Source organism: Anolis carolinensis, unplaced genomic scaffold, assembly GCF_035594765.1.
Source record: "Anolis carolinensis isolate JA03-04 unplaced genomic scaffold, rAnoCar3.1.pri scaffold_12, whole genome shotgun sequence".
Lineage (NCBI taxonomy): Eukaryota > Metazoa > Chordata > Lepidosauria > Squamata > Dactyloidae > Anolis > Anolis carolinensis.
In genome coordinates, this window is record NW_026943823.1 from 6751247 (window position 1) to 6776897 (window position 25651).

Below are 25651 nucleotides of genomic sequence, written 5' to 3' on the forward strand. Positions count from 1 at the left end.
AAATACAAGGGAAACAAGCCTAAGAGATGCTTCTGCTGGCTCAGCCGTGTGAACATTAATAAATCAGGGAAGATCTGGGCCTTAAGGCTGGCTTACCAGTTGATCCAGCTCCACACTCAACTGGATAACAGAGAATTTCATCTCAGTTCAGATGTGAACAGCACCGTGCCCTTCAATTTATTATTCTTCATTATCACCGCTCACATTTAAATTTTAATTAAAGGAGCAATCAATTTTTGTTGGTTCGTTTTATGAGCCTTTCTTGATCTAAATGTTTACAATGGACACATTACAAATTGGATCAACACGGCAGCGGGGGGAACGGGCAGGGAATAATTTTCCCATTCAAAAAGGAAAATAGCCAACATGAAGCTGGAACTTTTGACTTTGTCTGTGTGCTTTATTGAAATTCCTGATGGCACAAAAGCAACTGGGTGCATCCAAGCCATATGCAGATTTTGCACTACATCTGAGCTCAGGCTTTCCAACCCTTGGGTTGGACAAGATTCCCTGGCGTTTACAGGCAAAAGCAAAATGCTGGAGCCTCTCCTAACTAATGCATTCTTCCAACGTTAGTAACTTTTGCCATCTTGACAAATGTGGCTAATTATAAAATTTACTAGCTGTCCCCAGCAACGTGTTGCTGTGGTGAAGTGTGGTGGTATGGGAAATAAAGTATTGAGGAATTGGTGGTAGTTAGTATATGTTAAAGGTAAAGGTAAAGATTTCCCCTGACGTTAAGTCGTGTCCGACTCTGGGGGTTGGTGCTCATCTCCATTTCTAAGCCGAAGAGCCAGTGTTGTCCGTATACACCTCCAAGGTCATGTGGCTGGCATGACTTCATGGAGCGCCGTTACCTTCCCACTGGAGCGGTACCTATTGATCTACTCACATTGGCATGTTTTTGAACTGCGAGGTTGGCCGAAGCTGGAGCTAACAGCGGGCGCTCTCTCCGCTCCCGGGATTTGAACCTGGGACCTTTCGGTCCGCAAGTTCAGCAGTTCAGTGCTTTAACACACTGCGCCACCGGAGTATATGTTAGTATATGTTATTTCCTGTATTTTATAAGCAGTGTGGAAGAGCCGTAAGAGGAACCCTGCCTGTCCCCGGGGTGCCATTGTGGCTGAGGGGGTTGCTATGACATGTAGGGGACAGGGCCTAAAGGGGGCGGGGCCTACCCTTCTGACTGGCAGCCGGGGGAGAACGGCTCTTCCTCATCCTCTGTAATTTGGACTATTTTTCTAGGTTTTTAAATTGAAAGACACAGATTGGATGACTGTCTTTTGTGGCCAAATTCGGTGTGATTTTGTTGTTTATTCCATGGGAAAACGCACATTACATTTTGATATACAGTAGAGTCTCACTTATTCAAGCTAAACGGGCTAGCAGAAGCTTGGATAAGCGAATATCTTGGATAATAAGGAGGGATTAAGGAAAAGCCTATTAAACATCAAATTAGGTTATGATTTTTACAAATTAAGCACCAAAACATCATGTTATACAACAAATTTGACATAAAAGTAGTTCAATATGTAGTAATGCTACGTAGTAATTACTGTGTTTACGAATTTAGCACCAAAATATCACGATATATTGAAAACATTGACTACAAAAATGCGTTGGATAATCCAGAACGTTGGATAAGCGAGTGTTGGATAAGTGAGACTCTACTGTATATGTTATTTCCTGTATTTTATAGGCAGTGTGGAAGAGGCCTGAGAGGAATCCTGTCTGTCCCCCGGGTGCCATTGTGGGGTTGCTATGACATGAAGGGGACATGGCCTAAGGGGGGCGGGGCCTACCCTTCTGACTGGCAGCCGGGGGAGAACGGCTCTTCCTCATCCTCTGTAATTTGGACTATTTTTCTAGGTTTTTTTAATTGAAAGACACAGATTGGATGACTGTCTTTTGTGGCCCTAAAAAATTAGGGTCATAAAAACTAATTTTTTAAGGAATGTATGCTGGTTTTCTAAGAATTTGGCATTCTAAATCTCAGAATGACTTCAGATTTGCTCCATCACTTACAGGTATGACATTTTTATGTTGCAAAAATGTGACTGCATTAAATTAGTGGTGAATTTATAAGCCTGTGCATTGCATGACTGTGTTTGCTGTGTTTTTTGAAGCCAGCACCCAAAAAGACATTAGAATAAGTACAATATTGGGGGGGAAAAATTCATAACAAGCCTCTGATTGTCATCTGTAATTCGACTCCTGAAGAACGGGGAAAGTTTGTTTTGAAGAACAAGCAATCTTTACAAACACGCAATCCTCAGGGACGCTTTGATTTCAAGATTCTTAACTGTTAAAATAAAAAGGAGCCTTGAGATTGAAAAGACCAGCCCAGTATCAATACCATCCCAAGTCTTTCTTCTGCTCAGAAAGACAGATAGCTGTTGCGTTGTTATTTTTTTTCCTTTTCTTCTTCTTTAACAGACACCCACTCGCTACTCAGACACAAAACATCTCACGCTAAGTGGCATATAAAGCTTACCGTGTTTACCCTTGTATCATATCTCGCATCAAGCAATGTTTTGCCGGAGCGTCACGGCAATAAGGGGAAAGTCACACATTCACCGGGAGCATTAGGAAAATCTTCCTGACACTCAAATCTATAAGTCTGTTGTTCAACCGTCTCCCCAGGGAAGCCGCAGCGGCTTGGCTGCTACAGTCGTTTAAAATGAGAACGGACAGAGGCCCGGAAAATACACCGCAGGGAGACGCGGCGGATGAACCCACACAGCGCTTCTCTCTTTCTCTCTGTCTCTCTGTGTCTCTCTCTCAGCTCCAGTTGTATCACCTCGACGCTAGCCGAGATGTGCTGGTAATTACAACAAACATTTCCACCTGGCAGCCTTTGTAATGATCTGCTTTATAAACAGATAATTGCTAATGAGCAATTATTATTATTAATACTAAAACTAAGCGTTGTGATTCAAGTGACAAGCACTTTAATGCTAGTGCCGATCCACGAGAAAGGCGACACAAGACCTGTCAGAACAGGACCAGAGCTTGCAAATGTTACACATTGAACAATGTTCTAGGGGTCTTGGCCAGGGGTCCCCAAACTTTTGAAGCAGAGGGCCGGTCCACAATCCTTCAGAATGTTGAGGGGCCGAATTATCATTTGGAAAAAAAAAATACAAATTCCTATGCATACTGCACATGTCTTATTTGTAGTGCAATAACAACAACAATGAAAGAACAATACAATATTTAAAAATGAAAACAATTTTAACCAACATAAACCTATTACGATTTCAATGGAAAGTGTAACACAATATTAGCATTATATATTACTATATTGAACTATACTACTATCTATATACTTGCACTTTTTACCTTTGTCAACTCGATATAGACACAGGGTCTATTCCCATCCCAATTTGCACTTCCAAGAATTTGCAGCACTTTATCAGTCACCTCGTGTTTACAATATTTATATGGTGCACCTTACCCAGTCTACTTTTACAATCTCTCAGTTTTAATCCATGTTTTTATTAGTTCTTGTTTTTTATTGGCTAATGTTTAATTTTTTTTATTGTGCATGTTTTTGTCTATTGCTGTGTTTTATATTGCTATTGTTTTTATTCGGGCTTGGCCCCATGTAAGCCGCCCTGAGTCCCCTTCGGGGAGATAGAGGCGGGGTATAAAAATAAAGTTATTATTATTATTATTATTATATATATAAAAGAGTGATTGAATCCTGGCGACCGACAAAACAACAAAACTAAACACCCCACAACCTCAAAAATTGACTGCACAACCCCTCATCCACGCCTCTAGGTTGATACAACAAAAAGAAAAGAAAAATAAAGTCCTAATTAGAGGGAGAGGAATAATTGTTTTTATCCAATTGCTGCCAGTTAGAAGGCTAAGCTCCGCCCACTTGGTCTCCTAGCAACCCACTCAGCCCGGGGGACAGGCAAAGTTAGGCCTCACTTAGGCCTCTTCCACACTGCCTATAAAATACAGACATCACCAGACAACGCCACAGCAACGTGCGGCCGGGAACAGCTAGTACTATTATATAATATGTAATATATAACACATAGTTAATATTATTATATGGAATTACTACTAGTATTATATTGTATAACATAAGATTATTATCAATATTATATGCATATACACTATATTATATTATTAAATCTGATATAAAATATTATATTATAAATGAGGGCGGGGGCCAGGTAAATGACCTTGGAGGGCCGCATCCGGCCCCCGGGCCTTAGTTTGGGGACCCCTGGTCTTGGCTTTTAGGCCTGTTCCTGGGGGTTATTTGGGGCTCTGATGCAGAAAATTGTACTGGATGGACCACACAAACTCTAGTTTCTTGGATATTATTACAGTAGAGTCTCACTTATCCAAGGTTCTGGATTATCCAAGCCATTTTTGTAGTCTATGTTTTCAACATATCATGATATTTTGGTGCTAAATTCGTAAATACAGTAATTACAACATAACATTACTGTGTATTGAACTGCTTTTTCTGTCAAATTTGTTGTATGACATGATGTTTTGGTGCTTAATTTGTAAAATCATAACCTAATTTGATGTTTAATAGGCTTTTCCTTTTAATATTTGTATAGAATGTAACCAGGTCTTTTTGAGCATGGTTGTTTCGTGTTGGTACTATGATATGGCCTGAGGGCTAATCAATAAAATCTTCTTCTTCATAACCTAATTTGATGTTTAATAGGCTTTTCCTTAATCCCTCCTTATTATCCAAGATATTCGCTTATCCAAGGTTCTGCCGGCCCATTTAGCTTGGATAAGTGAGACTCTAATGTATTATGTTTGCTGTGGGTGAGAAGGGGAGCCCACGGTGGCGCAGCGGGATTCAACCTCTGAACTGTTGCTGAACTTGCTGACCAAAAGGTTGGCAGTTCGAATCTGGGAAGTAGGGGGAGCATCCACTGTTAGCCCCAGTTTCTGCCAACCTAAGGTAAAGGTAAATGTTTCCACTGACGTGAAGTCCAGTCGTGTCCGACTCTGGGGGTTGGTGCTCATCTCTATTTCTAAGCCGAAGAGCCGGCATTGTCCGTAGACACCTCCAAAGTCATGTGTCTTGCATGACTGCATGGAGCGCCGTTGCCTTCCTGCCGGAGCGGTACCTATTGATCTATTCACATTGGCATGTTTTCAAACTGCTAGGTTGGCAGAAGCTGGGGCTAACAGTGGGCACTCGTTCCATTCCCCAGAGTCGAACCTACGACCTTTTGGTCCATAAGTTCAGCAGCTCAGTGCTTTAACACACTGCGCCACCAGAGGCCCCTTTCTGCCAACCTAGTTTGTTCGAAAACATGTAAATGTGAGTAGATCAATAGATACCGCTCCAGTGGGAAGGTAACGGCACTCCATGCAGTCATGCCGGCCACATGACTTTGGAGATGTCTATGGACAATGCTGGCTCTTCGGCTTAGAAATGGAGATGAGCACCAATCCCCAGAGTCAGACGCGACTAGACTTAATATCAGCGGAAACCTTTACCTATGGGTGAGCAGATGGCAAGAGATATGTGGCATATGTTCTATATCAGTGGTTCTCATCCTGTGGGTCTCCAGTGTTTTGGCCTGCAACTCTCAGGCCCAGAAGCTGCTCCCTTGAAGCCCAAAAGCCCTGTTCTCTCACTCCTTCTGATGCTAGCTCTTAACTCAAAATGCTGCTCTTATGTCAAAGTGAGCGACAGCTCTTAACTCAACATTCTCTTAAGTTGGGACACTGTTAAATCAAAGTTCCACTGTTCTGTATCTCAAAAACTAGAAGTGATAGGTTCGCAGCTAACACAATGGCTTAAACCACCAGCTACAGAAGATCCTGGTAACTGGAAGGTTGACAGTTCAAGCTGCGGGCGGGGTGAGCTCCTGCCGTAAGCCTAGCTTCTGTCTACCTAGCAGTTCAAAAACAGCAATGTGAGTAGATAAATATAAATAAAGATGATGATGATGGGTTATTATTTGAGGAAAGTGGTGCCATTTTTGGAATCAACAGGTCAACAGGTCAAATATATCCACACTACAAAGCAGCATGTAAAAAAATTCCATATAGACAGTGATGGAGAAAAGGACTAATACATGATCTCATCCATGTGCTGAATGCTTTGGTATAATCTGAGAAAAATTAGACCATATACTGTATATACTCGAGTATAAGCCTAGTTTTTCAGCCCGCTTTTAAAGACTGAAAAAGCCCCCCTTGGCTTATACTCGGGGGAGGGTCCTGGTTGGCTTATATATGGTACATTTATTATTTTTCTCTATTATTATTGGTATTATTACATTTATTATTTTTCTCTATTATTGTTGCGACTATTACATTTATTTTACTCTAGTTTGTTATTATTATTAATACATTTATTATTTCACTCTGATCTTATTATTATTATTATTGCATTTATTATTTTATTCTATTTATTATTACTTGTATTATTTTCCTGTATTGATTATTATTATTATATGTATTATTTTACTCTATTACTATTAAAAGGATACATAAGCACATTTACATTGAAGAAGATGAGAATAATGATTTAATCAGAGTTGGGCAGTCTTATCTTAAATCTGAGCTTTATTCAAAAACATTTAACCTATTGATGCCTCAATTAATGTAATTTTATTGGTATCTATTTTTATTCCTGAAATTTACCACCCTCGGCCTATACTGGAGTCAATGTTTTCCCAGTTTTTTTGTGGTAAAATTAGGAGCCTCGGCTTATATTCAGGTCGGCTTATACTCAAGTATATACGGTAATCCTACTATATATATTATGTAATGCTACTTCGAATCCTGTAAACACAACCAAGCAGGATTTGGAATCTATAGGTTAACGTACCACAAAATGTTGATAGAAGGAACACTCTGAACCCTCACTGATACAATACCTGTCTGCATATTGATCTCCTCTTATAATTAGACAGATTTCAGCTTTCCCTTTCTTAATTATTCCCAAACATTTCTGTGCATTGTATAATCTTGCCATGTTTGCTTCCCAATTTCCTCATGCAGCACATATGAACCCAGGGCCGATATTAACAAGCAGCTTATAGCAACTGAGTTATTATTCACAGGTCACTGATATTCAGGTGTAGTTGAGAAATCTGATTATAGTTTTCATATCAACACCGACAGTGAAACGGAGCTTTAATTCTCTGGAACGGTGCTATATTACATCTGCTGCATGCTCTTAATTACATTTCAGACTCTCCCTCACTCCCAGCAGCCACAGGCTGTTGTGCTCACTATTGGTTCTGGGCACTTGCGCAACGAGGAAGAAGTCGTCTTGGTACCGACCTTGAAAAGGCCAAATTTCCATATCAGAATCTTGGGCTTCGAAAGGACAGAACGTGGCACAACAGAATCCAAAAGGGAATATGATGGAGAAAACGCACTGAGGTCAAAAGAAAGGCAAATCCCAAATCACATTAGCACCTTTTATATATGTGTGGGTGTGTATACAAGGATATATTTCTTTAGCTGGGTGGATGGATAAGAATCAAGCACACGGATGCATATTCAAGTGTTGAAAGCATTTTACAAGCATTATTTTTGCAATACAGTAGAGTCTCACTTATCCAACATAAACGGGCCGGCAGAACGTTGGATAAGCGACTATGTTGGATAATAAGGAGGCATTAAGGAAAAGCCTATTAAACATCAGATTAGGTGATGATTTTACAAATGAAGCACCAAAACATCATGTTAGACAACAAATTGACAGAAAAAGTAGTTCAATATATGGTAATGCTATGTAGTCATTACTGTATTTATGAATTTAGCACCAAAATATCACAATGTATTGAAAACATTGACTACAAAAATGCGTTGGATAATCCAGAACGTTGGCTAAGCGAGTGTTGGATAAGTGAGACTCTACTGTACTTCCATGCAGGCAAGCAATGTGGCATTGGGTTTATAGCACTGGACTATGGAGAAATCCAGGTTATAAAGCTTGGGAGCACATCACTATCACTCAGCCTTATTTACCTTGTAGGTCCATGTACATATACAGTAGAGTCTCACTTATCCAACGTTCTGGATTATCCATCGCATTTTTGTTGTCAATGTTTTCAATATATCATGATATTTTGGTGCTAAATTCGTAAATACAGTAATTACTACATGGCATTACTGCGTATTGAACTACTTTTTCTGTCAAATTTGTAGTAAAACATGATGTTTTGGTGCTTAATTTGTAAAATCATAACCTAATTTGATGTTTAATAGGCTTTTCCTTAATCCCTCCTTATTATCCAAGATATTTGCTTATCCAAGCTTCTCCCGGCCTAAGTGAGGCCTAACTCTGCCTGTCCCCTGGGCTGAGTGCATTGCTAGGAGACCAAGTGGGCGGAGCTTAGCCTTCTAACTGGCAGCAATTGGATAAAAACAATTATTCCTCTCCTTCTAATTAGGACTTTATTTTTCTTTTCTTTTTGTTGTATGAACGTAGAGGCATGGATGAGGGGTTGTGCTGCCAAGTTTAGTGTTTCTGGGATGTGTAGTTTTGTTGTTTTGTCCTAGGCCGAAATTTCGTTACCCTTTTATATATATAGATTGGGGATACAATGGAGGAAGAGCCAGAAGAAGCAACTACATGATGAACAAAAGAGCCAGGTTAAGTCCCAGTGACACCAATTGCTTATCCCTTATCTAGGAGAAACCTCCAAAACCATCAATCACATCCAATCAATTTCCCATTTACAAGGAAGTAAACCTGGATTCACCTCCATTTACTTAAGGACCAAAAAGAAGACGAAGAAGAAGCATGACGGAACAGGTCATAAATATTTCAACAGTGTTTCAGCTTTGTTATTCTGTTTAAAGCAGAAAACATGACAAAACCTTTGATTGTTTTACTTAATACCACATAATAATTCAAAGGGAAACAAACCAGCGTTAGTCAAGGTTGCCCAACACAGGGGCTTGCGTGGATGTGTGCCTCCTTCTTTGCCGCTTCCAACACTGAAGAAAATGGCTTATCTCATGATAAAAGCGCATTTCACAGCATATTTGCACACACACAAGTACGCACACCCCGAGAAGATGGAAAGCGGGGAAAGGCATTTCATCATTAAAATGTAAAAGATGACAGGTGTTAGGAAAACAGCCTTGAGGGATTGGCTTCGTTTCATGGAAATCGGCACTGGCAATGTAATATTTTTAAAAAATCTGCATATATGTAAAGTGTGTGTCCCACTGATAGTCCCAATGGGATGGAATCCATTAACTCCAATTGTAGGAGTCATAGATTCATCTATATATATAAAAGGGTAATGAAATTTCAGCCTAGGACAAAACAACAAAACTACACATCACAGAAACACTAAACTTGGCAGCACAACCCCTCATCCATGCCTCTACGTTCATACAACAAAAAGAAAAGAAAAATAAAGTCCTAATTAGAGGGAGAGGAAGAATTGTTTTTATCCAATTGCTGCCAGTTAGAAGGCTAAGCTCCGCCCACTTGGTCTCCTAGCAACCTACTCGGCCCAACAGATGGCCACCCAGCCTCTCAATAATAATAATAATAATAATAATAATAATAATAATAATAATAATAATAAATACAATCCTGAGGTTAGCAGATACCCCTAAGGATCATCCAGTTCAACTTCCTTATATCATGCAGGAGGACACAATCCAACCACTCCTCACAGATGGCCATCCAATATCTGTATTATCCAATAATAATACACATCGAATCATAGCATCAGACAGTTAGGAGACACCCCTAAAGGCCATCCAGTCCAACCCAATTCTGCCATGCAGGACACAATCCAAGCACTCCCAACAGATGGCCACCCAGCCTCTCAATACTACTACTACTACTACTAATAATAATAATAATAATAATAATAATAACAACAACATCATACAATCCTAAGGTTTGGAGTGACCCCTAAGGATCATCCTGATGAACTTCCTTCTACCACGCAGGAGGACACAATCCAAGCACTCCTGACAGATGGCCATCCAGCCTCAACTAGTTCTCACCAACACCATCAGACAACGCCACAGCAACGCGTGGCTGGGAACAGCTAGTAGAATAATATAGTTGGAAGAGACCACCTGGGCTATCTAGTCCAAACCCCTACCATAGAGGAAAAGCACAATCAAGGTACTCCTGACAGATAGCCATCCAGCCACTATGAAGCAGGGAGTTCTACTGCTAAACAGCTGGGATAGTCAGGAATTTCTTCCCGATGTTCACGTGAAATCTTCCTTTCCTTTAACTTGAGCCCTACTATCCAGGGCAGCAGAAAACAAGCTCCCTCTTCCTTATGGCAGCCTTTCACATATAATAATAATAATAATAATAATAATAATAATAATAATAATAATAATAATACGAAATCCAGCATATCTATCTTGTTTGCTGTATCATACAATATAATAATAATAATAATAATAATAATAATAATAATAATAATAATTGCAGACTGTGCAAGGAAACCGACGAAACCATTGATCATATCCTCAGCTGCTGTAAGAAAATCACACAGACAGACTACAAACAGAGGCACAACTATGTGGCCCAAAGGATTCATTGGAACTTATGCCTCAAGTACCACCTCCCAGCAGCAAAGAACTGGTGGGATCACAAACCTGCAAAAGTATTGGAAAATGAGCACGCAAAGATACTGTGGGACTTCCGAATCCAGACTGACAAAGTTCTGGAACACAACACACCAGACATCACAGTTGTGGAAAAGAAAAAGGTTTGGATCATTGATGTTGCCATCCCAGGTGACAATCGCATTGACGAAAAACAACAGGAAAAGCTCAGCCGCTATCAGGACCTCAACATTGAACTTCAAAGACTCTGGCAGAAACCAGTGCAGGTGGTCCCAGTGGTGATCGGCACACTGGGTGCTGTGCCAAAAGATCTCAGCCGGCATTTGGAAACAATAGACATTGACAAAATTACGATCTGCCAACTGCAAAAGGCCACCCTACTGGGATCTGCACGCATCATCCGAAAATACATCACACAGTCCTAGACACTTGGGAAGTGTTCGACTTGTGGAGAAGAGCATCCTTTGGGTTCGGTCACTTAACCAATTACAGATCCACCTTATGCCCACATTTGACTAGTTTGCTTGCAAAAAGGTCATGGGGGACTTCATTGAAGGCTTTACTGAAATCAAGATATATTACATCCACAGCATTCCCTGCATCTACCAAGCTTGTAACTCTACTGAAAATGAGATAAGATTAGTCTGGCATAACTTTTAACAATCACAGCATTCCTCTCTAAGTGATTGCAAACTGCCTCCTTCATGATCTGCTCCAGAATCTTTCCTGGTCTTGACGTCAGGATGGTAATTGTGTGGGTCCCCTTCTTGAAGACAGGGACATTTGCCCTCCTCTAGTCGACTGATTGATATAAATACCATTGACTCAATGGGTCAACTCTAGTTTAGACTAACCTTAAGATTTAGGACACTGATTTTAAGGGTGTATCTACACTGTAAAGTTAATGCAGATTGAAAATTCTATATTTGCCACAGATCCATGCTATTGAATAATGGAAGTTGTAGTTTGGAGACACATTAGCACTCCTTGTAACACCACAACTCCCAAGATTCCAGAGCGCTGAGTGACGGTACTTAAAGTGGTGTCCTGTTTTGTCTTTCAAGAACAGCCTTAAAACACTGTGGTAAGTAAATGAAAACTGCTTAACTTCAGCAAAACATAAAGAACAGCACACTCAGTGGAATAATGCAAAAGGAAGCAAGGAAGTCTTGGGGCAAACATAGTTCTTAGTCTCTGATAAATTCCCAAATCAAATAGCAATCTTACTTCAGACAAAGAAACAGCAATAATCCTCAGGAGCAGTTTTCCAGATGCAGACTCGAAGCAGGCACAACGGGAGCAAAGGCTTACGCGTTAGAGTCAGTTTGTTACCAGCAAGAGCTGGCTGCACCTGATTTTGCTTTATATCCCTGAGTCCCCGCACAGCTGCTAGGGCAGTTCCCAATTACTCGGCTGCATTTCTGGCAGCTATTCTAGCTGAATGATGTCTCTGCTCTGTTTCCTTTCGCCTCTCCTGAAATGTGGGTACTTGCAAAATCTCCCCCTCAGATTCCAACTCACCCTCAGATTCATAAACACTTTCCTGCTCCCCTTCCTCTTCTGAAGAAGAGGAATCCCTAACAAGTGGTGTCAAACTACATTAATTCTACAGTGTAGATGTACCTTCAGCCTTCTTAAATGCAACAGGACTCATGGAGGTAAACTCCGTATCAGTGGCATCCAACCTTTGGTCCTTCAAGTGTTTGAAGCATCAGCTCCCAAAAGCCCGTGACAGTTTGTCCAAATCATGAATTCTGGGAAATGAGGTCAAACACAACTAGAGGACCAAAGAATGAACACTACTGCCCCATATATTGAGGTCTAGCCATCAACAAAGTAACCACTACTTATGGTTATAATCAGAATCTACTTATTTGGGAGTGAACCTCACTGAACTCACCTACTCTCAGAGTAAAAATATATGTTTCTGAGCAAATTATTGCTCAAGGAGAAGCTCTTCTGTTAATTGAGAAAGCGAGTGCTTGGCACTCTTTTAATATTCCAGATTGGAGGTCCCATCATTTTATTTTATTTATTTATTTATTTACAGTATTTATATTCCGCCCTTCTCACCCCAAAGGGGACTCAGGGCGGATTACAATGAACACATATATGGCAAACATTCAATGCCAACAGACAAACAACATACATTAGACAGACTCAGAGGCATTTTTAACATTTTTCCAGCTTCACGATTCCGGCCACAGGGGGAGCTGTTGCTTCACCGTCCAGTCATGGCTGTACTTCCTCATTCCTTTCCTCATGTTTTGCTGGCAGTTTTTTATGGTGTTGTAAATTAGCCTCCCGCATAAAGCGTCTCTAAATTTCCCTAATTGACAGGTGCAACTGTCTTTCGGGGCTGCATAGGTCAACAGCAAGCCGGGGCTATTAATGGTCGGAGGCTTAACCCGACCCAGGCTTCGAACTCATGACCTCTCGGTCAGTAGTGGTTTATAGCAGCTGGTTACTAGCCAGCTGCGCCACAGCCCGGCCCCTTCATCCCCAATCACAGCACATGCTAGACGGGGCATGTGGGGATTGCAGTGCAAAACAGAGTAGTGGCTCCTACTAACAAGTCCCATTCGATTGGCAGCAAATTGGTCTCCCAGTTATGGAACTCCATTTCAAATGATTTACTCTTGGATTCTCCAGTATTGTCTTTTGAAGGGACCATTAAAACTTCCCTCTTCCACACTGCCTTTCCCTGAGAGTCTTGTTTGTGTGGCGAAGCTTTATGTGCATCTGAGCTGTTTATTTTATTTATTGGAATCCTTCGTTTAGAGCTACAATGCTACAGTGCAGGGTCACCGCAGCAACGCTTCCAAGCTTTCTTTTGTGCATGCCTCGCAGGGGCATGGCTCTGAACAACAGCCTATATGTGCACATAATAGTCATTGTCATCAGCAAGAAGTGACAAACCAACAAAAACTGCTTCTCACAATTAAAAACGAAGGTGGTTTTCAATATATTTTTTCTTTCTTGTTTCTATCCATAGTATTTCAACACTCTAGAGCAGGCATGGGCAAACTTTTGGACTTCAGCTCCCACCAAGGAAGGGGCCTGAGGCTGTTATGAAAACCAAAAAATTCAATATACTCGAAGATAAGCCAAGTTTTTCAGCCCTTTTTTTGGGCTGAAAAAGTCTCCCTCGGCTTATAATGGGGTCAAGGCCGGGCAACAGAACTTAGAGGCCATTGCTTGCAATAGATGATATATTCCTCTCTTACCCTCCCTTATCAGTGTGTTTTCCAAAGCCTCCCTTGCTCTTAATCAAGGTAATGTTTTGAAAAGGGAAAGACGCCCTTTCAAGTCAGGAAGAAGAAAAATGTATGTCTATTAATCTTATAAAAGCATTTTCCCCTCTTTGTTAAACTCTCCTACAGATATATAGGCATTAACCCCCTGCATGCATTTGCAATCCATATGTACTTATATATCTGTATCTATCTATCTATTAATTTTATATATGAATTTTCCCCTCATATGTTTGCAGGTCTGTGCAAATCCTATATACATATAGATCCATGTACCTGTATATCTGTATCCATATACAGGGTGTTTGAAAAAGAACTCCCTAGTTTTAAGTATAAATTAATGGGACCTAGGGAGTTCTTTTTCAAACACCGTGTGTGTGTGTGTGTGTGTGTGTGTGTGTGTGTGTGTCTACAAGTAGAGTCTCACTTATCCAACACTCGCTAATCCAACGTTCTGGATTATCCAACGCATTTTTGTAGTCAATGTTTTCAATATATCGTGATATTTTGGTGCTAAATTCGTAAATACAGTAACTACTACATAGCATTACTGCGTATTGAGCTACTTTTTCTGCCAAATTTGTTGTCTAACATGATGTTTTGGTGCTTAATTTGTAAAATCATAACCTAATTTGATGTGTAATAGGCTTTTCCTTAATCCCTCCTTATTATCCAACATATTCACTTATCCAACATTCCGCTGGCCCGTTTATGTTGGATAAGTGGGACTCTACTGTAATGTAATTTTATTGGTATCTATTTTTATTTTGAAATTTACCAGTAGCTGCTTCATTCCCACCCTCAGCTTATACACAGGTCAATAAGTTATCCCAGTATTTGTGGTAAAATTGGGTGCCTCGGCTTATATTCGGGTCGGCTTATACTCGAGTATATACGGTAATTATTTTTCCAGAACGCTCCATAGGTATCTGCAGCTTCTTCCAAAATAATGAATTTTATTCCCATTCCAACCCATGTGATTGGCTATATCCGAACTCCTGCAGACAAAAAATACTCAGAGGTGTATTGCCTTGGCCTTGGCATTCTTTGGTGGTTTCCCATCCAAGTCACAACCAATGATAACTCTGTTTAACTTCTAAGATGAAGCATCTTAGACATCTTCATGGTATTTGCCCTAAACGATGGATGCATCTACACTGCAGAATGAATATATGTTGATAATAATTTAACTGCCATGGTTCAACGCTATGGACTCAGGCTAAACTCAGGTTAAACTGCCAGATAATAATAATAGTAATACTTTACAAAAATAATACAAAAGATCTTGCCAACCAGAAGGTTGACAGTTCAAGCCACAGACAGGGTGAGCTCCTGGCATCAGCCTAGCTTCTGCCTACCTAGCAGTTCGAAAACAGCAATGTGAGTAGATAAATAGGTACCGCTTTACCCCTGAAAAACATGCTGGCGGTTTGATCAACAGGCTCCTTGGTGTGGAAGAATGGAACAACAGCACCTCCCCATGGCCAAGTTGAACACAGCCTCCAGTTGCCGGAAATGAAAGAGGGAAGCCTTGCCTCTGTTTATGTACTGTCTGTCTCTGTCAATTGTATAATGGCATTGAATGTTTGCCATACAAATGTACCTGTAATCTGCTCTGAGTCCCCTTGGGGAGTTAGAGTGGAATATAAATAAAGTATATTATTAGTATATTATATTATATTTGTAGTTAAATGAGACATCAGCACTTGGCAGAGAAGGCCCAAAACCTTGTTAAACTAAAGTCGCCATGGTTCCATATCATTGAGCCATGGTTTTTAATGTTGTGTCATGCTGCAGAAATTCTACAGTGTAGATGCATCAAAGACATTTTATTTTTCTTTATTAAAAAAGTCTTATTTCAGTAACTTGCCATTCTGGAAGCACTCCCTTTGGTGTAAAGTGCTCTACAAATCTGTTCATAATAAATGAATGCAATTCATATAGTACTGATAAGTAATAGCACTCAAAGCCAGTGAGAAGATGACTCCATGATGGAATCTGGAAGTCGGTGCCCAACGTCATTGTAAGCCAACAACACACAGCAAACATAATTTAGGATTGTACTCATGGCATATGAACACTGTCACAGAATTACCAACAGTTCTTGTTTTGTGTTTCCTTTATCTGTATGTATGTATCTGCCAACCTAGCAGTTCGAAAACATGCAAATGTGAGTAGATCAATAGGTACCGCTCTGGCGGGAAAGTAACGGCGCTCCATGCAGTCATGCCAGCCACATGACCGTGGAGGTGTCTACGGACAACTCCGGCTTTTCGGCTTAGAAATGGAGATGAGCACCAACCCCCAGAGTCGGACACGACTGGACTTAACGTCAGGGGAAACCTTTACCTTTACTTATCTGTATGTACATAATTCCAAAAACATGCTTTTAAGAAGACTAGAAAACATGTAGCTACCAGGTACATACATACCATCACCACTTACTTACAACTTCAACTACATTTGCATTCCAAACCATTTCACATTGCAGGACAATAATGCTGTTAATTTATTGCTCAAACACACAGAACTATAACGTAAGAATAAGTTACCAAGACATATATTTTTCTTCTCTTCTAACACATTCCCAGAAAATCAAGAGAGTCTAATGGCTAGAAATGGAATCTACCATTCGGTTTAGCAAAGAAATCTTAATAAATAGTACAAGTAATGTTATAGTGGTAATGTTTGGGTTCACCATGGTAGTCCCCATAGTAGATACCAGAAATACAAGCAACTGTCTCAAGTCATGTCAGTAAAACAACTCCAGTAGTTTTCCTCTCTGCTACAAGCAGTTCTTTTGCAAAGCCAATGGGTTCAAACTTGCAATACAAGATCAAATCACACTCAAAATATTATCTCTGTGGATTCCTCAACTACCATGAGGAATGATGGCATGTTCAGAAAGACTCACAAAGACTGAGGAGAGAGAAATGATATCAATATTTGACCATGACCAGTGCTTTGATCCTGTGAGACCCAGCAATATCACACAACTGAAGCAGCACAGTAGACCAACTGCCCTTATGAAGCAAGTATGTCTTCAAGAGCAGCCATTCAGAGACCAGAAGAAGTCCATAAGTTGGCATCAAGGCAACAATATTCAAAAATAAAGGAGGAACATGAACATGGAGAGCTTCCATTGCTCTCTTGCTTATAAGTCAATGATAAATCTCGTCTCCTTCATGGAAGCCATCTAACATGGAGAGCTTCCATTGCTCCCTTGCTTATAAGTCAATGATAAATCTCATCTCCTTCATGGAAGCCATCTAACATGGAGAGCTTCCATTGCTCCCTTGCTTATAAGTCAATGATAAATCTCGTCTCCGTCATGGAAGCCATATAACATGGAGAGCTTCCATTACTCTCTTGTTTATAAGCCAATGATAGATCTCGTCTCCTTCATGGAAGCCACCTAACATGGAGAGCTTCCATTGCTCTCTTGCTTATAAGTCAATGATAGATCTCATCTCCTTCATGGAAACCATCTAACATGGAGAGCTTCCATTGCTTTCTTGCTTATAAAGCCAATGATAAATCTCGTCTCCTTCATGGAAGCCATCTAACATGGAGAGCTTTCATTGCTCTCTTCCTTATAAATCAATGATAGATCTCGTCTCCTTCATGGAACCCATCTAACATGGAGAGCTTCCATTGCTCTCTTGCTTATAAGCCAATGGGAAATCTTGTCTCCTTCATGGAGACCATCTAACATGGAGAGCTTCCATTGCTCTCTTGCTTATAAGCCAATGGGAAATCTTGTCTCCTTCATGGAGACCATCTAACATGGAGAGCTTCCATTGCTCTCTTGCTTATAAGCCAATGATAAATCTCGTCTCCTTCATGGAAACCATCTAACATGGAGAGCTTCCATTGCTCTCTTGCTTATAAGCCAATGATAAATCTCATCTCCTTCATGGAAGCCATCTAACATGGAGAGCTTCCATTGCTCTCTTGCTTATAAGTCAATGATAAATCTCATCTCCTTCATGGAAACCATCTAACATAGAGAGCTTCCATTGCTCTCTTGCTTATAAGTCAATGATAAATCTCATCTCCTTCATGGAAGCCATATAACGTGAAGAGCTTCCATTGCTCTCTTGCTTATAAGCCAATGATAAATCTCGTCTCCTTCATGGAAGCCATCTAACGTGGAGAGCTTCTATTGCTCTCTTGCTTATAAGTCAATGATAGATCTCATCTCCTTCATGGAAACCATCTAACATGGAGAGCTTCCATTGCTCGCTTGCTTATAAGTCAATGATAGATCTCATCTCCTTCATGGAAACCATCTAACATGGAGAGCTTCCATTGCTCCCTTGCTTATAAGTCAATGATAAATCTCGTCTCCTTCATGGAAGCCATCTAACATGGAGAGCTTTCATTGATCTCTTCCTTATAAATCAATGATAGATCTCGTCTCCTTCATGGAACCCATCTAACATGGAGAGCTTCCATTGCTCTCTTGCTTATAAGCCAATGGGAAATCTCATCTCCTTCATGGAAACCATCTAACATGGAGAGCTTCCATTGCTCTCTTGCTTATAAGCCAATGGGAAATCTCATCTCCTTCATGGAAACCATCTAACATAGAGAGTTTCCATTGCTCTCTTGCTTATAAGTCAATGATAAATCTCATCTCCTTCATGGAAGCCATATAACGTGAAGAGCTTCCATTGCTCTCTTGCTTATAAGCCAATGATAAATCTCGTCTCCTTCATGGAAGCCATCTAACGTGGAGAGCTTCTATTGCTCTCTTGCTTATAAGTCAATGATAGATCTCATCTCCTTCATGGAAACCATCTAACATGGAGAGCTTCCATTGCTCTCTTGCTTATAAGTCAATGATAAATCTCGTCTCCTTCATGGAAACCATCTAACATGGAGAGCTTCCATTGCTCTCTTGCTTATAAGCCAATGATAAATCTCATCTCCTTCATGGAAGCCATATAACGTGAAGAGCTTCCTTTGCTCTCTTGCTTATAAGCCAATGATAAATCTCGTCTCCTTCATGGAAGCCATCTAACGTGGAGAGCTTCTATTGCTCTCTTGCTTATAAGTCAATGATAGATCTCATCTCCTTCATGGAAACCATCTAACATGGAGAGCTTCCATTGCTCCCTTGCTTATAAGTCAATGATAAATCTCGTCTCCTTCATGGAAGCCATCTAACATGGAGAGCTTTCGTTGCTCTCTTCCTTATAAATCAATGATAGATCTCGTCTCCTTCATGGAAACCATCTAACATGGAGAGCTTCCATTGCTCGCTTGCTTATAAGCCAATGATAAATCTCATCTCCTTCATGGAAACCATCTAACATGGAGAGCTTCCATTGCTCTCTTGCTTATAAGCCAATGGGAAATCTCATCTCCTTCATGGAAGCCATATAACGTGAAGAGCTTCCATTGCTCTCTTGCTTATAAGCCAATGATAAATCTCGTCTCCTTCATGGAAGCCATCTAACGTGGAGAGCTTCTATTGCTCTCTTGCTTATAAGTCAATGATAGATCTCATCTCCTTCATGGAAACCATCTAACATGGACAGCTTCCATTGCTCTCTTGCTTATAAGTCAATGATAGATCTCATCTCCTTCATGGAAACCATCTAACATGGAGAGCTTCCATTGCTCTCTTGCTTATAAGTCAATGACAAATCTCGTCTCCTTCATGGAAGCCATCTAACATGGAGAGCTTTCATTGTTCTCTTCCTTATAAATCAATGATAGATCTCGTCTCCTTCATGGAAACCATCTAACATGGAGAGCTTCCATTGCTCTCTTGCTTATAAGTCAATGATAAATCTCGTCTACTTCATGGAACCCATCTAACATGGAGAGCTTCCATTGCTCTCTTGCTTATAAGCCAATGGTAAATCTCATCTCCTACATGGAAGCCATCTAAATTAGTAGTCATCACCACATCAGAAATACACAGATGCAACATTCAAGGTGAATTACAGTCATGATAGGTCTTCCCAAGCAATGCATGGCCACAATTGGACACCCCACATCTATTTCCCCTCCATGCTCACCTCTGGAAGTGGCATCCCGTTGATGATGAGATCCGGCTGCTGAGGACTCTGGCCCGTGAAGGTGTGGTGGTAGACGTGGTTGGACCCCGTGTTCCGATTGTTTTGGTTCTCCACATTGAGAAAGGTGCTTTCCGACCGGCGGCAACCCAGAGGCAACGTCTGTTGGTGATAGTCAAAGTAATTGAGGGAGGAGGTCAGGGAGGAACAGCTCACAACGTTCATTTTATCGGTCTCCTCTACATCGCGCGGCACGAGGCGGATGTCGTTCTTGCTGATCTTTTTCTTCTTGTTGGATTTCTTTTGATGCCCGTAGGAGTACTCTGCAATTCTGCAGGACACAAGAAAGCAAAGTGAGTATCTTACTTCATCCTCAAACTGCACATTAGTCAACAGAGAATCCCAGAGGTTCCCATCCACATGCAGGGTCATCGGCTTGGCTCTCATGATAAAAACGAAGGGTCTTGGGTTTATCTTTCACAGGCATAAAGTTTGTTGATCGGGCACATAAAGAAAACCAGTGAGGAAAAAAAGGGAGGGAAGTTCCCCCTGCTTTTTGTCGGCTGCTTAGACTTGTCGGGGTCTAGTTACCAGAGATATAGTTCAGCCTGCAGAAAAGGGAAAAATAAGTACGTAAAAAATCCACGGAGCGAAAAGGGTATGTGAATGCATTACCATTTGAAAGTTATTTAAATTGAGTGATACAACTGTACAAAGCAGGTTGTAAAAATCAGCACAAGGAGGAATCGGTCCTTGCATCTCTCAAAGTCATAAACCTCGCATGAATCTTCTCTTTCGACTTGCCCACCGGTGTTTCTCAAGCAATATAATACCAGCTTGTAAACAACTACGTCCCTGGTCATATACACTGAGTAAAAAGGGAAGAAGGGGGAGCTTTTTGTAACTGGGAAATAGCTGTTTAAATTTATGTGGCTTGCGTTTTTCTTATGTATTTTTGTACAATTAATACACTACCATACTATTTTTGTTTTTCAGATGTGGTTTCAGCCATAACATCAACAGAGCCCCTGGTGGCACAAAGGGTTAAACTCTTGTGCCGGAAGGACTGCTGACCCAAAGGTTGGGGGCTCGAATCTGGGAAACAGGGTGAGCTCCCATCTGTCAGCTCCAGCTTCCCATCTGGGAACATTTATTTATTTACTGCATTTATATACCGCTTTTCTCACCCCTGGGGGGACTCAAAGCGGTTTACAACATAATGGCAAAATGCCAACCATACATTAGAAAACATAACAGACTGATTACATCATAAACAATAAAATGAGCAACATCAAGTGTACTTATCAAACAACTCAAAAATAAAAAAAATAGAAATTTAAATATATAAATCAAACATTTAGGACATTTTTACTAATAGATCTAATATTAGTAAACAGTTAAAACATTAAACATAAAAAGGCAATTTGCAACAAGCCATGTTTGTTGCAAATTGCCTTTTTGCATGAACATGAGAGAAGCCTCCGACAAGATGGCAAAACATCAAACATCTGGGCATCCTCTTGGCAACGTCCTTGCAGACAGCCAATTCTCTCACAACAGAACCAGTTCTTAAACACACTTCTGGAATGACCTTCGTGTATTCCAAGTAGACTGGAAAGTATTTAGTCCTAATCCTTTTTTATACTGGTTTTAAACCACTTCATTGGATGTGTCGCAATAGCAGATTCCCAGATTAGTTTAGTGTTTATCTTCTTCTTCTTCTTCGTCTTATTATTATTATTATTATTATTATTATTATTATTATTATTATTATTATTATGGTTGGTAGTGGAGGCTCCTTCTTTGGAGGCTTTTAAACAGAGGCTGGATGGCCATCTGTCGGGGATGTTTTGAATGCAATTTCCTGCTTCTTGGCAGTGGGTTGGACTGGATGGCCCATGAGGTCTCTTCCAACTCTACTATTCTATGATTCTATGGTTATTTAATATTTGATGTTTATTTTACTTAAGAGATACAGTAGAGTCTCACTTATCCAACATAAACAGACCGGCAGAATGTTGGATAAGCGAATATGTTGGATAATAAGGAGGTATTAAGGAAAAGACTATTAAACATAAAATTAGGTTATGATTTTACAAATTAAGCACCAAAACATGTTAGACAACAAATTTGGCAGAAAAGGTAGTTCAATACGCAGTAATGCTATGTAGTAATTACTGTATTTACGAATTTAGCACCAAAATATCATGATATATTGAAAACATTGACTACAAAAATGTGTTGGGATAATCCAGAACATTGGATAAGCGAGTGTTGGATAAGCGAGTGTTGGATAAGTAAGACTCTACTGTATTTGTCTTTACTGTTCTAATGAAGCACAAACTACAGTAGAGTCTCACTTATCCAACACTCGCTTATCCAACGTTCTGGATTATCCAACGCATTTTTGTAGTCAATGTTTTCAATATATCGTGATATTTTGGTGCTAAATTCATAAATACAGTAACTACTACATAGCATTACTGCGTATTGAACTACTTTTTCTGCCAAATTTGTTGTCTAACATGTTTTGGTGCTTCATTTGTAAAATCATAACCTAATTTCATGTTTAATAGGCTTTTCCTTAATGCCTCCTTATTATCCAACATATTCGCTTATCCAACATTCTGCCGGCCCGTTTATGTTGGATAAGTGAGACTCTACTGTACTGTATTTATGAATTTAGCACCAAAATATCACGATATATTGAAAACATTGACTACAAAAATGTGTTGGATAATCCAGAACGTTGGATAAGCGAGTGTTGGATAAGTGAGACTCTACTGTATTTGTCTTTACTGTTCTAATGTAGCACAAACTATGTAAAATCATACAGTAGAGTCTCGCTTATCCAACGCAAACGGGCTGGCAGAACGTTGGATAAGCGAATATGTTGGATAATAAGGAGAGACTAAGGAAAAGCCTATTAAACATCAAATTAGGTTATGATTTTACAAATTAAGCACCAAAACATCATGTTAGACAACAAATTTGGCAGAAAAAGTAGTTCAATACGCAGTAATGCTATGTAGTAGTTACCGTATTTACGAATTTAGCACCAAAATATCACGATGTATTGAAAACATTGACTACAAAAGTGCGTTGGATAATCCAGAACGTTGGATAAGCGAGGGTTGGATAAGTGAGACTCTACTGTACCTTCTTATTATCCAAGATATTCGCTTATCCAACATTCTGCCGGCCCGTTTATGTTGGATAAGTGAGACTCTACTGTATTGTATTTATGAATTTAGCACCAAAATATCACGATATATTGAAAACATTGACTACAAAAATGTGTTGGATAATCCAGAGCGTTGGATAAGCGAGGGTTGGATAAGTGAGACTCTACTGTACCTCCTTATTATCCAACATATTCGCTTATCCAACATTCTGCCGGCCCGTTTATGTTGGATAAGTGAGACTCTACTGTACTGTATTTATGAATTTAGCACCAAAATATCACAATATATTGAAAACATTGACTACAAAAATGTGTTGGATAATCCAGAACGTTGGATAAGCGAGTGTTGGATAACTGAGACTCTACTGTATTTGTCTTTACTGTTCTAATGTAGCACAAACTATGTAAAATCATACTACGTATTTTTGACATTAATACTGAAATCTGAAATATATACAGAAAGTCTTTACTGTCACTTCGGACACACATAAAAACCCATAACATCGATTAGGTCAAAAGTTTCCTATCTTCTGGACATGATTCCTGAGGGCCTGATTTTATTTTATTTCACAGCCAATGGAATAAGAAAAAAAACAATATTCTGACCTTCAACTAGGCTTACAAAATGTACCTCTGGCTTTGTCTCTTGTACCCAAGGAAAGGGGAAAGGGATCAAGTTTATCAGTAAACAAGGGCCAGAAAAATAATTAAAAACAAGAGCTCATTCGGCGTTATCTCCGCAAGTCTAGATCGAAGTCGCTGTGATTTGGTATTACCGTTGGGGCCCGTGTATCGTTATCAGTGCCACACAGATGTAGATACACACGGAAGATGCCAGCCGTTGCAGTCTTCCCAAAGAAATAGGTCTGGCTTTAAGCCATGGTAAGAAAAAATACTAGCTTCCAAAAAAGTAGCACGTCTTGGATTTTTCTAACGGCGTTGTTAAAAATTATCTGCAGGGCAAATAATCCCAAGACAATAAATAAAGATGATGCTCAGGCGCAGCTGGAAGGCATCGTGCCAAACAGGTCCCTTTCCCCGAATGAAAGAGCACTTTCTATGAAGCATCCCTGGCCAGTTAATATGGATATGATATCATTGCAGCACCCGCTTCTTCCAATAGCAATGCAACCCAGGATGGATGGAAGGATACAGTGCAATCTAAGCACCTATAGAAATCGATATTTCAATAATGCAAAAAAAATATGACAAAAGAATGGGAACTGCTTTTTGCACCAAGCCATATCACTTGGTCCAGCATGCCCAAAATGGGCTACTGTTATTAGCAGTCTTCAGAATAGGAGGCTTTGCAAACAGTGGTCTTTTCAACCAGGACGGGGAATCCAGGCCTTCGGTATGCAAAGCATCAGCTGTATTGCTGAACTAAAGAACTCTATGCAAGAGGCAAGTTTAATGGACGAGACAGAGAAAGGACTAAAGAGAGAAACAGGGAAGAGAGATTAATCCTCGGATTTTTTTTAAGTAGTAGAAAATAATAATAGAATATCTAAAAATTGTACTTTCAGGATCCAAAGATCAAATGCAGCGTGTGATATGGAGCCAGAGGGAGGAAAGAGGACTGTTTGCCGGCCAACATTTGGCAGACACCTTGTTCTTGTTCCAGAAGCATTCTCTCCTGACGTTTCACCCACATCAACGGTCAACATTTGGCAGACACCTTCCCTCCTTTGCACTGAAAACACAGGTTGCACAAAAGAGGCTTCTTCGTCTCTTCCCTTTCCTAAGCTCCCTTTGTGTGGTTCCACATCATTCTGGTTTGCTCCAAGTCTCATCCCATTTATATACGGGTCAAGATATGGTCTTCCCATTGTATATTTCAATATATATATATATATATCCTGGGGATTGGAAAGAGGAAAGAGAATAGCTCTCTGGGTACTTTTGGTGACCTCATGGCACTTAAAAGGTTCCTTATGTAGACCAGGTTGCTGTGAGTTTTCTGGACTGTATGGCTATGTTCCAGAAGCATTCTCTCCTGACGTTTCACCCACATCAACGGCCAACATTTGGCAGACACCTTCCCTCCTTGCACTGAAAAAACAGGTTGCACAAAAGAGGCTTCTTCGTTTCTTCCCTTTCCTGAGCTCCCTTTTGTGTGGTTCCACATCATTCTGGTTTGCATCATGTCTCGTCTCATTTATATACTGGTCAAGAGATGGTCTTCCCACTGTATATTTTAATATATACAGTTAGAGTCTCTCTTATCCAATGTTCTGGATTATCCAACACATTTTTGTAGTCAATGTTTTCAATACATCGTGATATTTTGGTGCTAAATTAGTAAATACAGTAATTACTACATAGCATTACTGCATATTGAACTACTTTTTCTGTGGAGCCTCCGATGGCGTAGTGGACTAAAGCCTCGTGACTTGAAGGTTGGGTTGCTGACCTGAAGGCTGCCAGGTTCGAATCCCACCTGGGGAGAGCGCTGATGAGCTCCCTCTATTAGCTCCAGCTCCATGCGGGGACATGAAAGAAGCCTCCCACAAGGATGGTAAACATCAAAACATCTGGGCGTCTCCTGGGCAACGTCCTTGCAGACGGCCAATTCTCTCACTCCAGAAGCAACTCCGGTTGCTCCTGAC

At 40.3% G+C, this 25651-nt stretch overlaps 1 protein-coding gene across 5 annotated transcripts in view; it reads right to left on the reverse strand.

Moving 5' to 3' along the window:
• pcdh19 (protocadherin 19) overlaps positions 1-25651 on the reverse strand; it is a 420594-nt gene that overhangs the window by 387883 nt on the left and 7060 nt on the right. For all 5 annotated transcript variants that reach the window (XR_010001081.1, XR_010001082.1, XR_010001080.1 and 2 more), the window contains exon 3: positions 19862-20189. Coding sequence is in view for 2 of the 5 variants with exons in the window: in XM_062964020.1 (XP_062820090.1) it covers positions 19862-20189 (328 nt within the window). In the remaining 3 variants the exon portion in view is untranslated. The remainder of the gene's footprint in view (positions 1-19861; positions 20190-25651) is intronic.